This window comes from Psittacula echo, assembly GCF_963264785.1.
Source record: "Psittacula echo genome assembly, chromosome: 3".
NCBI classification, from domain to species: Eukaryota; Metazoa; Chordata; class Aves; order Psittaciformes; family Psittacidae; genus Psittacula; species Psittacula echo.
Genome location: NC_137736.1, coordinates 103,496,171 through 103,509,565, shown reverse-complemented (window position 1 = coordinate 103,509,565; position 13,395 = coordinate 103,496,171). Strand labels below are relative to the sequence as shown.

The following is a 13,395-nucleotide window of genomic DNA, read 5'->3' as shown; positions in this document are numbered from 1 at the left end:
ATCGTGCTTGTAGTGAGTGTGGGTAATGCCCTTCCCAAATCTTCATTCGCAAAGCCAAGCCATCAATGCAGATATTTTGAGGATGATGGGGATATTGCAGATGTATAATATCCATCACTTTATTCGTATAGTTCTTTTTGCTCATAAAAATAAATTTTAACTTTGTTGCTAAAATTTCAGCAGTAGAGATTACTCCAATTATATTCCCAAATTTTAGGATTAGTGAAACAGCTTTTGTATATGAAGTTAAAAAGTGTTACTGGTTTATGATCAGCCTTTATAGGAAGAGATATTAAGAACAGAAACATAAAACAAATAAGCTCTGTAGTAGAAAAAAATGGGATCTTCTAAGTACTGTTGTAGATATTAGATCATATGTATTCTGCACTGAATAAATCAAATGGGAAACTTAAAATCCAAGACACTTGCACCTTGAGTTCACATCTGTAAAAGGAGGGACATAAACCTATCTTTCTACCTGTCATTAGATAGGAAATGGGTAATGTTTAACCAAACTCAATGTTTACACTTTTCTCAAGACCAATTACAGTCCTTTCAGTTATAATGTTAATTGATCAGGATACATCTGAGTCTTCGAACATTTTTTATTGCGTCACACTTTTGATTAAATACATTGGTATGTAAGTTCTAAAAGAAAACCAACCAACCAACCAATAAAAAAAAAAAAAAAAAAAAAAAAAAAAAACAACAAACCAAAAGAAAACCCTGAGGATTTTATGACAGCTTTACTCTTTATAGTTGGGAAAGAACACGTCTCATAGTTGTGGATACCATATGTGGATATTCAAACTATTCCTATGTTTTTTGCTTTTGCTGAGTCTGAAAGCTCGACTGAGTCACTTATCCTTAGTGCAGTGGAAAACCTAATACATGTGAGGATGAAGTAAGCACCAGAAGACAACACAGTTTTAAATTTTAGAACATAGAAGAGCATGAGTTTCTTCTATTCCTTTCCAAAACTGGATGATCAGCACACTCACCTGGAAACCTGGGAGTCAGGTTACCTTGTGTTGGTAAATCATGACCAGCGATCAGTGCTTGCTTTGTAATCCTTGCAGAAACATGACAGGAGTCAGGGAGCTTCCTCCTTCTGTTGCTTATTCAGTCATTTGTGTGTAGGAGTTGCCAGGAGCTGCTTAGCTTTTCCCTGGGTAGCATGCAGCTGAGGCAGCTGATGTAGCTCACTCATGCACTGTCCATCCTGGACCAGCGAGGAGCACTCATCCAGCTGTGAGCTGCTCACAGAGAGCATGGTGTGAGGTAGAGTAGACAGCGCTGTTGGGGGTGTCATTTGCATTCACATAGCTTTGATAGAAGGGAACTGAATCTGAGTCCCTAGAACAGCATTTTCTTTAGGCAACAGAGAACTTACTCGTTTTCATCTGGTGGTTGAATCTAGTCCTCTAAGTTTTCCCAGCTGAAACTTTCACAAATTCTGTTAAATCCACTGATACTTCAAGTTTAAGAAAACTGCATTATCCTGCCAAATAGCTATTTAAAGAATAAATTTCCAGCTTTGGTTTCAGGTTACAAGCATTTATCAACACTGTCTTCACCCTGTATTTGTAAATTTACAAGTCCTTACTTTCCATTGCTTTACTATTGCGAAGGAGGTCCAGAGTGAAGCAGCTGACAGAAGAACAAGCTCTCCATTTTTAATCCTGAACAAAGTTCTCTGTTTTTGCTCAGATCATATTAATTTTATGTCTTTTTTGGCTTATCCATGCTACTTAAAATGTAATTTGTGCAGTTCTAGTTGAAAAAAATTGATTGCATTTCAGTGAATGTGGTGCTGGGGGAGAATTGCTCAGAGTGGTCTGAGTGTAAATACTGAGATTACCATTTGCCTGTTTGGATTAATCTCTAAGGATGAGATGCAGAGTGAGAACAGAAACAGCAGTTCTGTTAAGATTTTTTACTAGACTTGAGTCTGACATCCTATTGTTGCCAAAGTCAACACAAAATCATGTTAAATCTTGTGAGGTAACAGGCACAGTCTGCTTCAATCCTGTTGCTAACTAGAACTAACTGAGCTTCTCTACTTCAGATTTTGCCCCAATATGTGTTTCCTCAACCTCTGTGTTTTGGGTTGGGCTGTACTCTAATATGGCTTTCTATGGCACTAAAATATATTTGTCTTGTGCTTCTCCACTTCCACTGATGCCCCAGCTGGCACCGTCAGTTTTATTCCTGCTTTTAGAATCCTTAAATCAGCTGAAACTTCTGATTAAAACAGTAGTTGCTGGAATTTAATTTGGAAGTAGGCCCTAAAACAGGTCTCTGCCTACCTTTTCTAAGGTCGTAATGTCTAAATCTGCTATCCCTTCCTGATGCTGTTCTTCCCAAGATTTTAAGTCTATTGCTGGCATTTCTGGAGTTGCCTAAATTGACAGTCTGTTTAGACATTGCATAGAAAGAAAGTCATGCAAAGCACACAAATGTGTAATGCCCATTAAATGAATGATAAAAATTATTATTCAGAATTATATTTTCACAGAGGTAGTATTTTACCATCTCAGTAGCCCTTATCCTTGTGTTTAAAACTATGGATTGGTGTTTCACAAAAGCAGAGTTAGAAATAGTGCACTTAGAATAAGTAAAATACTCTTTTTGAATTATTTTGATCTGGAGGTTAACATTTAGCAACAGTGTTTCCATATTGAGGAGTGTTTTTTTTTCACTCTGCTAACCTTTCTGTGGCTCTTTCTCAAGAAATCCCCATAGCGTTTCCATTACTTTCCTGAAACACAAAATCATAACATGCAAAACCATTTTACCAATGCAAAGAGGAAAATGGGCTGAAAATGGGCCAACTTCAAATAATTTTTCGGATTACTGAAAATGAATGTGGGAATAAGAGCTTCAGTTAGTGTTAGCTGAGTGGGCATTGTTTTAATGGATACTGAAGCACTATGCTGATCAGAGAAATAAAACTTAGAGAAGGTTGGGGCGAACAGAACCTCATGTTTCAAGAAAGGGGCCTCTTGAAAGCTTAAAAAAATATTGAAAGTAGAAGCTGAGAAAATTTGGCAAGGAAGTAAAGCCCAAAACCACAAAAATAATATCTGCATTTTTTAGATCCCTGAGAGGAAGAGAAAAATGAAGCAGGAGTGCCAATATTTATTTAAAAAAAAAAAAAGAAAAGAAGTTCTAAAAAAGATTTTAAAAACTGATGTGAATGAAGAAATTATAATGGCATATAATACTCAGCTCATCCTGCAGAACATAGCATCACAAAGGGTACTTGGAAGAAAGCTTTTAGGGCTTACAAATAAAGAAATATTTTAGATAGAAGCTTTTTATAAGTAAGGGAAAAGGAGGCCTTAACATAAGGAGAAATTGAAAACATTTTACTAAACCAAAGCTTTCAAAGAAAAAATTATAACATGGTATTTGTTGAGATATTAAAAGTGCATATTCTTATGTGACTATGGGAATTGAGGAAGAGAGGTGGCTTAAATGTATATAAAAAGAGAATAGTAAGAAGTCAATGAAACACTAGGATATTAAATTAATTTGAATTGTCCTTCTTACTTATATTCTGAGTTTCCCATTTCAGAAAAGGAAAGTACAAGGTGTTTCATTCTTTGAAGTTACCTGATTTTGAAATTTCTTAGTAAATGTTTCCTGTATACATTTACATATCTTGACATGATATATCCCATGTTACAGTGTGTGCGTATTTTTCCTGCTAAATCTGAAATTTGATCATATTCAGTACTTCATCAGATATTTTAAAATTATATAATGCTTACTCAATATGGTATTTCATAAATTCTTAGGCGTCTGGTTCCATGCCATTAATGTCTGTCATTTCAGACTGTATTTAGAATATATGAAACAATCATGCAACCTGCTATGTGCTTGTAGTGAGCATCATGTTGTCAGATGGTTCTGGAGAAGAAAGTTTGCTGTATGCGTACAGGAGCCATTTTTTTTTAACCTATGAAGATCTGCATTTAGAATTTCACATTTTCCTTGAAACAAATGGTGATGCTAGAATACGTATGAAAAAGGGAAATCCAAATCTCTGTCAGGAGAGAATGATTTTCTGTAATCATTTTCAGGTGTTTCTTGTGGTTCTGGGCAACCAAATCTAGTTGAAGATGTCCCTGCTGAATGCAAGGAGGTTGGACTAGATGACCTCTGAATGTCCCTTCCAGCCTAAACTATTCTGTGATTCTATAACCTCTAAAAGCGTACCATGATGCTAAACTAATTTATGAATGCCTGCTGTTTGTCTGGGTCAGGTGCATATGCACTCCTCTGTAGCTGGCTCTAGACAACTCTCTGATGAAATATCTGTTTACTGTGATTCGTTTTCATGAAGTACTCTATGTTTTATTGGCAGGGTATCTGAGGTTGCAAATTTGAAAGCATCTCATTTGAAAGCATATACATTATGTACCAGATAAGTTGCATGAATTTTATTATTACCATGAAATGGTTAATATGAACCAGCTGCTGCTTTGTGACTGAAGCATACTATTTTCTGCTGTTTCAAATATAACTATAAAGGGTGGGAGCTTTTCCCACAATGATAGTTAATTTTTTCTTCACTTCCTTGGCTTTTTTTTTTTCTTTTTTTCCTGCCTATTCATATACGAAAAAGCTGAAGTGACCACAAATATAGATTTTAGCTTTTTCATTATGGACCTCTTAGCTCATTATCTACCCAAAGCAAGAGCTACCGTTTCCACCAGACAACAGGGAGGCAGAAGACCCGAGCAGACCCTTTTGCATAGTTCATGTCCATCACAACTGTGTTTGGCTATTTTTCAGGAGGATAGTATCAGGCTAACAAAAATGTATCTTCTTTTTTAAGTTTACACCAGAATTTCATTGTAGAAAATACTTTCTCAACCTTAGGGAATATTAAATATTCATTTGACAAGAATGGATGAGGAAGCTTCTGAGAGTTTCTCTTCTCTCCTTGCCAACTGCATTAACGGAAAAGTCTGTCGTGAGAAACTATATACAGGCTCCTGACCTGGAAACCTGGAACACCAGGGCTATTTTACTTTTGTTCTTTTTGATAACATAGGTGTAGGAACTGCAGCGTAACTGAAATGAATCAAGATTTTGTCTTCCTGTCTTTCATTCAAGGTTGGGACTCATAAGATAGATAGGCTCATACTTGGCTCTCACAGGTAATCTGTCTTCCAACTGAAATTGGTGATGGGGAATGAAGAATGAAATACAAACAAAAATCCTGTTCAGACTAAAGTACCACTGTATATGTGGATCACAGGGCTTATTTTATATTAGAAGAAACACAACTTTGCAAGCTTAGTTTAAAAAAAAAAAAAAAAGACAAAAAGACAACCATATAGTTAGTGCATAAATAAAATAGTTGTAGTTAGTGTTGAGGAAGACATGCAGAGTTTGGTGAAAGTTGCAGAACTGGGCATGTAATTCAGAACACTTAAACCACTGGAAAATAGAGAGACCTGAAAAATTTGTTATGGTTATTGGACTGTTGGAGGGACAGATTGTGAATATACAATACAGTGCCTTTAAGCGTATGTCTCCAAACCTTTGAATCAAAAAACCCATGAAAGGTTGCTTTGGGTTGAGCTACCAGGATGCAACAGCATCCCACTAGACCTTAGTCAAGTCTGTTCAAATGCAGAGTGAATACTTCTTGAAATGTAAAAGATTAAAGTTAAAGAAGTAGAAAAAGTAAACTTAGAAAGAGGAAAAAAGATAAATTCATAGAAGTTTATTGCATGTCTATAGGAAAAAGAAAATGAAGTAAGTAACACATGGCAAAGGCAATACCCTGCATTGCCGAGTAACAGAGCTGTCTAACAGATAGATGGGATTTTGATGTCTAAACTAAGGACATGACAGAGTTCTTTTCTTTAATGTACTAACTAGAATAGCAGTGTCCAGCAGTTAAAGATAATAGTAGATGCACTTAAATACTGGATAAAACTGTCTTTATAGAATGAAAAAGTGTCTTCAGTACCAAAATTACAGTATTCTTGGAAGCTTTTTGGTTACTGATAAAGAAAAAGATATATTTAATTTCAGGAAATGGCCATTTTAAAAATTTATTTATTTTCAGAAAGCATGACTGAGGATCATTTTCAGACTTTGAAAAAAAAAAAAACTGTAGGAACTTTAAAATGTATCTGTGGAAATGCAGATTAAAAAAAAACCCCAATTATATAATACATGAGTACAAGGCAACCATGTTCCTTACTGCTCTTGTTGCTTGACATTATTAGTACAAAAGGTAAATAATAATGAACAAAATCAGGAAATAAGTGTTTTGAAAATAAAAAAACCCACAGGACCAGTTATATTGCATGTTAATGGATATATGCATTTTGTGCTAACACAGATTCACAGATGTTACAAGTATCAGTTGATACATTATTTGATGAATCAGGTTAGAATTATGTCCTGGGTTCAGCAGCAGCAGTCAGTTTTTCTCCTTCTTAGTAGCTGGTGCAGCGCTGTGGTTTTGACTTTTGGCCTGGAAATAATACTGATAAAGCCGATGTTTTCAGTTGCTGGTCAGAATGTTTACCCTGACCAAGGACTTTGTGAGTCTCATGCTCTGCCAGGGAGGAGGAGAAGCCGGGAGGAAGCAGGGACAGGACACCTGACCCAAACTAGCCAAAGAGGTATTCCATACCACAGCACGTCATGCCCAGGATAGAGCTAGGAGTTCCCGGAAGGGCTGGATCGCTGCTGGGTGGGGGGCGAGGTATCGGTGTCAGTCTATGAGTGGTGAGGTACTGGTCGGTGAGCGGTTGTATTCTCTTTGCTTGTTATTTCCTTTATCATTGTTATTGGTGGTAGCAGTAGTGGTTTGTGTTATACCTTAGTTATTAAACTGTTCTTATCTCAACCCATGGGAGTTGCATTCTTTCGATTCTCCTCCCCCTCCCTCCTGGAGTGGAGGGAAGAAAGGTGAGGGGGAAGTAGACTGTGTGGTTCTGATTTACGGCCTGGGCTTAAACCACGACAAATTAAAATACCCTGAATCAGAAATCTTGTTTCAAAAAAAAAAAAAAAAAAAGTGATGAATTCCTATTGAAAACAGTAGATTAAATTCACATACATAGGCATTAATGAATCACCCCAAAGGGCTAATTGAAAAAACGGAAGTATTTCCCAATAAGAAACAATTTTTTACAACACACTGGAGAAGTGACCGTTCTTACCATAAAGTTTGCATGTGAGAATAGATAGGACTTGTACAGGCTGCTTTCCTCAATTTCTTTGTAGCATCTGATTTTGTGATTATTTCAATTCCAGAAAAAATAATCAAAAGAAAAGGGCCAGAATATCTTTTTGCATTCTGTGTCTGGTGCTATGAGATACCAGAAAGTGTTATGAACCACTAAGTGTTTTTCCTATAGAGATAATCTATCAGCAATTCTAGTGAAATGGAAACTAGTAATTCTGGTCTTCTTGTTAATGCAGTATCTCAAAATTCCAGGAGTTAGTTAACAACTAAAACATTATCAATAACTTATTGATTACTGAAGTATGTTTATGATTATAAATGCCTTGACTCTTAATTGAAAAAAGAAATCAACAGGGAGATATCTTGATCATATCAGAAATAAAATTAAAATGGAGCCTTCACATTTGAGCCAAGAGGAAAGCACTTAAGTAGTGGTTCTGCTTCTCTTCTGTAGATCTTTCCATCTGAACATCCCAAGATGCTTTACTAATCTAATCAAAGTAAGTGTCACCAATAGATGTTTTTTCATATTACAGAATCCTGAGATTTAGAGAGTTTTCATTTCCCTGTTAGGCTGACAGCTTCATTTTACTGCAATGCATCCTAGCAAATTTTTGTTCTTGGTCTATCGTCTGCCCAGTGGCCCCATTACTATCTTTAAAACGTGGCCATATTTCTGAGTAAGTGAAAGGGTTTTGTAAGGAGAAGTGAACGTTAAACCAAACAATCACAGTTGATATTAAAAATTAAAAGAATTCCCAGTCAAATATAGACTTTGTTTGGTTTTTATTTTATTAAAACAAGCTTGTTTAAGATACACTTAGAATTCTATGCTTTGTGATAAAATTTTAGCCATTAAGAACAAAAAGTCTTCATGACTGTTTTTAGGAAAAAAACTCATAAATCTATCAAAATATTGAGCACTGATTTTAGTTACAAACAATGAGATATTGGACAGAGCACATGGTAATTTTGGCTTCAGATAGCTAGGTAACATAATTTCAGTGTCTTTTGGTGAATGAAGTGGTTATTTCCATGTTTTTCTGAATAATGAAATATACAATACATGCAGGCATTCATTCACGTAATATGAGAAGGTGCAATGCTAAAAATCATCATGGAAGAAAAAAGTATAAATGTTTTAAAGGATTCAAATTCGGAAAACTTAAATTACTTTGGTTTGGCTTTTACAACACAAACAAGAAAGAATCTTGCAGCTATGTCAGTAAATTCTGTTGGAAACTGTAGATACCTAATAATGAATGCTTGAAAGTAGTGTTAGACAGATGTTATGGAGGATAGCAAAATTGGGTAGTATATTTTGGACAGGAAAACAATACAACAGAAATAAATAATTGAGATGATTTGATATCAACATGATAATCTGATATTTGTAGGACTAATAGACAGGTAAGAAGAGTGTAATTTCAGACAGTAATTGAATTAGAAACTCCTTCCTTTCCTCTGATTTCCTATCTATCTGCTTTACTGGAGTGCTGTCTTAAGTCATTCATGTCATAAAAGGATGAATGTACCTCTGTGGAGTTACGCTTGGTTTATATTTGAGTAAAAAGAGAAGGAAGAAAAAAGCAGTATATAGTCAGTATACAATGGGCTTTTAGTGTTAATCTATAACAACTAAGCCATGGTATACATTAAGACATTGTAAAACTATTACTGTGAATCATCTAAGATGTTAATACACAGGATATAGTCAGTATTAAACATTTTTCTTTAGAAAAGGACAACTAGAAATGCTTTTGAAACAAAAAGTGAATTCCTGAAGCATGGTGTTTTGTCAAGGAACTAACTCTTTGGCAAATCTGCTGGCTACTGTAGATTTAGTTGCAGCTATACAAAATTCAAACTCCTCTCTCGGAGACTGTTTTCATCTTTTAGCTTTTTTAACTGGTGTGTTTTCTTCCCAATTTCTCTGTGTATCTTAAGAACCTGTGTATTTACAAAAATTATTTATCAGAGAGCACCAGAAGGCATTCAAAGAAGGAGGGTGCTGAAATCTTCGGTCATTGTTCTTAGCCACCTGAATTTCACATACACAATACCAGCTGTATCCTAGCATATCATCTCAATGAAAGATTGAAAGAAAATTTGGTTTATTTATCTTATCAAAGAGAAAGCCAAGCAGTGACTAGATCACAGTCTGTAATTACTGACACAAGGAAATCTGTCCCTATCTGATCCGAGAAAACTTTCTAATCTCACAGACAAAGGTGTCATGAGATCTAGTGGCTAGAAGCTGAAGACAACAGGGTTCAAAGCAAAAATCAGGTGCGGATTTTTAACCACTGCAAGACTTAAGCATATGAGGTAGTAATTCCACAGCTGACTGGATGAAGGGAGCATATAGTCTCTTGCTTGTGTCTGGGGACCTCCAAAGAAATCAACCTCTTCCCTTCTTCAAGGCTGTGTTTAGTTAGTGTGGAGAACTGACTTGAATAAAACAGGGCTGTCAACCACAGTGTTGCTCTAAGTTTTGTCTGCAACTTCTCGTGTACGCAGAACACAGGGCTCAGTGTGTTCCTCTGTCCGGTTTCCATCAAGGACAGAAGCAACATTTGAATCCTCTTAAGTGTGCTGAAGCACATTTATATTGTTGCTGTTACTTTCAGCTCTGAGATTGCCTCATCTTGGTTATGAGAAAAAAGTTATGGAGAACAATCAATAAAAATCCGTGAAGCTCTTTTAGCATAAAGTACACAAACTTAAATCAATTTTTTCATATATGAAGACATGTATCAAAATTGAAGCTATGTTAGTGAAAAAAATGAGGGAATATAATTTCCATTATCTCAAGCATGAAGGATTGTTGACAGCAGCAACATATGGTTTCCCTAACATTTCCGTTTTCAGAAGCTGGAGGAGGTCATGATAACAAAAGTAAAGACCTCAACTGAGTGAGTAAAGCATTGCATGCTGGTGTACCAACAGTTTCTACATACCTAACAGAGAACAGAGAAATTCAGTCTTTCCAATCCGAAACTTTGTTTTTACATTTCCCTTTAGCAAAGGTTTTCATTGTGTTACTTTTTTCCACTGAAGCTGTAGCATTTTCGGTAACTGCAGCATAGGGGAAGGTGCAGTCTACAGAGCCTAAGAAATGCAGCTGGGTGTAGTGAGGGAATGATAACCGTTCCAGACAACTGATTCCTCCTAGCATGAAGTCAGGGTCTCAGCTATGGACAGAGCCTATCTAAGCAGAGGTAGAGGGCTGAAAACGGCCTTCCAGCTGATGAAAAGGATTGGAAAAGGGTAGTTCTTCAATGCATGATACTGCTGGGATGATAATTCACAGATGAGAAAAGTTAATAAAGCTGATACCTAATTAAATTGTGTCTTTTTTGTCTGTTTTCCTGAACATTCAGAACAATGAATGAGGAGTGAAAAAAATAATTTAGGTATTGCTATCTAGTCTTAAAACAATAACTTCAACTGAGAAACTGATACATTGGAAATAAATGCTACTGTTAACTATTTTAAACATTAATTTTTAAATGCAAAAGTACAAATTGTTAAATTTTGTTCATAGTTTGGGATATTGCATGTCGTACTTAACTTTAGAAAAAATATTGTGTCAATGTACTGTTCTAGCTAATTTCTATATTTATTAATGGAATGGAGGGAGTATGACCCTGAAGTGAACGTGAATAAGAAGTTATATTATTTTGGTTGTACTTTGCATAAGGTAGTCTCAGAAGTAAATCTGTTATCCGATACATGACAACTGTGTCATGCAGAGCGTTGGAAGAATATACAGCTAAGCATAATTGCAACTGTGTCCATTACCCTGTGTTTGCTTGTAGAGTTTGAAGGAAATAAGTTAATGTGACTTACAAGAAATAGATCTTAGGAGTATCATGTTACAGTACTTATGATATTCTTCTAACAGCTATACTTCATTGTATTTAAAAAAAAACACATTTATGTTCACATTTTAAGTCATGGTTTTTAGGTGTTAAAGAAATACAATTAAGTTTACTACTTTAATGGGTGAAATTTACTATGTTCTTATGCAATACTTTAATGAAAAGCTCCTGCTAATAACTCTTACCTTGACTTTTTTTAAAGGTCCTTGCCTATACAGAAGGTCTTCATGGAAAATGGATGTTCAGTGAGATTCGGGCTGTTTTTTCAAGACGCTACCTTCTCCAGAACACAGCTTTGGAAGTGTTTATGGCAAACAGAAGTATGTTTTTGTTTATTTTGTTGCATAAAAATATGCTAGTAGTTATTTTGTGTGTTACTTGTTAATTCTAGAATTTGAACTCTGTGATTCCTTTGATAAAGTGCTCATGTCTGTTCAGTAATGCATACCCTTCCATGTGTTCATTGCATTTCATATTAAAATCAATCGCATAAGTCAATCTCACTGCTTTCTGCATAGTAGAGATATTTGTTTATAAAAACAGGTAATTGCAATTGGTAAATTCTTCAAATGTTTGATAGGAAATTTGCTTTTTCTATGATCTCACCTGTCTGCTCCATTTTCTTAGTTGAAGTAAAAAGGACCAGATCAATAAATGGATCCACTCATTTTTCTGTATGTACTATTCTGAATCAGAGTTGAGAGGTTGTGGGGTGTGTCTGTAGTCTTTTGCCCCGAGGAGCTCTGATGTAAGTTTTGATTTCAGCTGTAGAAGGAATTAGACAATTTCTGGTCCTGTGTGGTTTTGTGCCAGCTATTGAACAGCTTCCCAGCCTGGTAAGAGGTTATATGGGTTAATGGTAAGCTTCAGTGCCTCTGAAGGATGCCTCGCTCAGGTCTTCTGCAAAATGGGAGAGTTAGTGACAAATGTTAGTGCTAATGATACATAGGCATGAAATATGCCAGGAATTTCTGTTCTAACTTGGATTCCCAGGAGGAGGAAAGTAGAACTTGACTTCTCTTCCCAAATAAAAATCAAAGAGCATTGTAAAAATATATGCAGGTGGAGAAACAGACTTCTTGAGATGGTTTACTAGTCCATATTTTCTCTTCATTTAGCTTCTGTTATGTTTAATTTTCCTGACCAAGCAACAGTGAAGAAAGTTGTGTACAGCTTACCACGTGTTGGAGTAGGAACCAGCTATGGTTTGCCACAAGCCAGGTAATGTAATTAAAATAGTTTGTATATTTTGTGCTTTCTGCATTATACAAATGATATTTTTAAACATATCAATACTAAAATATTCTTTATAATATATATTCTAGAATGAGATTCTAGATTTTCTGTTTCTTAAGTTTAATTCAAGAAACAATACCCTTTATTTGCTATATGGGCTGTTATGGAATAGAAGTAAAACTATTATAAATTAGGTTTTTATTTTAATTACAGAATATAAGTACCTTCTAGTGAAGAGCCAAAAAAACACCTTATACCTTATCTTTTCAAAGCATGGTTTTCAGTCAGGTTTTAAAAATGCAATGAAGAATGTTCATCCTTGCTGTGATTGGTATGCAGGAGATGGAACTAAACTTGACTGGATTTTGTAGCTGATGAATGAAAAGAATTTTTTATATGTCTTCTCACTTGCCTTTGATATGAATGTGTGTGGGTTTTACTTCACTGGTCATCAAGTATAGTGGCTGTTTTGCAATTTCCAAATTCTTCCATTCTTTAGTATAATGCATTATTCTTTCCACTTCCAAAATTAAGGAGGATACATACTTTGGAAAAGATCACTAAGGTTCAGTTTTATAGATTTTCATGTCTGTGGACAAGTGCAGTTTCAACATCAATATCATATCAGGTCAGGAAAAGGCTGGGGATTGTCAGATCTTGTACTATAAAAGTGTTCATATTTCAGTGATGGATAAGGTCTTCGTATGTACTTCACTGAGTTTGGGAGGGGGTGTGTTTCTGTCTCCAATTTTTTTTTTTTTTTGAGTGTTTGTTTGGAAATGTCTGCTCAGACCTAAAATTGGTTTCGAGGGTGTATCCACAGAAGTTTGGTGAAAAATATTTAGGTTCAGAATTAATTTCTGGTCAAAATGAAATAATAAAATGAAGAAAATGAAGAATAAGTAAACATAAGTGAGTGTGGAAACAGCAGGAAATTCACAAAATATGGTACATAGGGTTCAGGTCTCCATTTGACAAAAGAATGATTGGCAAAAAGCCAGTGTCTAAATCATCAGTGTGGTGTCTGGGATGTGCCTTTTCTTTCTTTAA

The 13,395-nt window shown here is 35.4% G+C and overlaps 1 protein-coding gene across 4 annotated transcripts in view; it reads left to right on the top strand.

Annotated features, from left to right (window-relative positions):
• Positions 1-13,395, top strand: part of NBEA (neurobeachin) — a gene marked incomplete at both ends in the record, with an annotated part of 526,482 nt that overhangs the window by 408,805 nt on the left and 104,282 nt on the right. For all 4 annotated transcript variants that reach the window (XM_080613294.1, XM_080613295.1, XM_080613292.1 and 1 more), the window contains 2 exons: positions 11,312-11,429; positions 12,228-12,330. In XM_080613294.1, the coding sequence (XP_080469420.1) occupies positions 11,312-11,429; positions 12,228-12,330 (221 nt within the window). The remainder of the gene's footprint in view (positions 1-11,311; positions 11,430-12,227; positions 12,331-13,395) is intronic.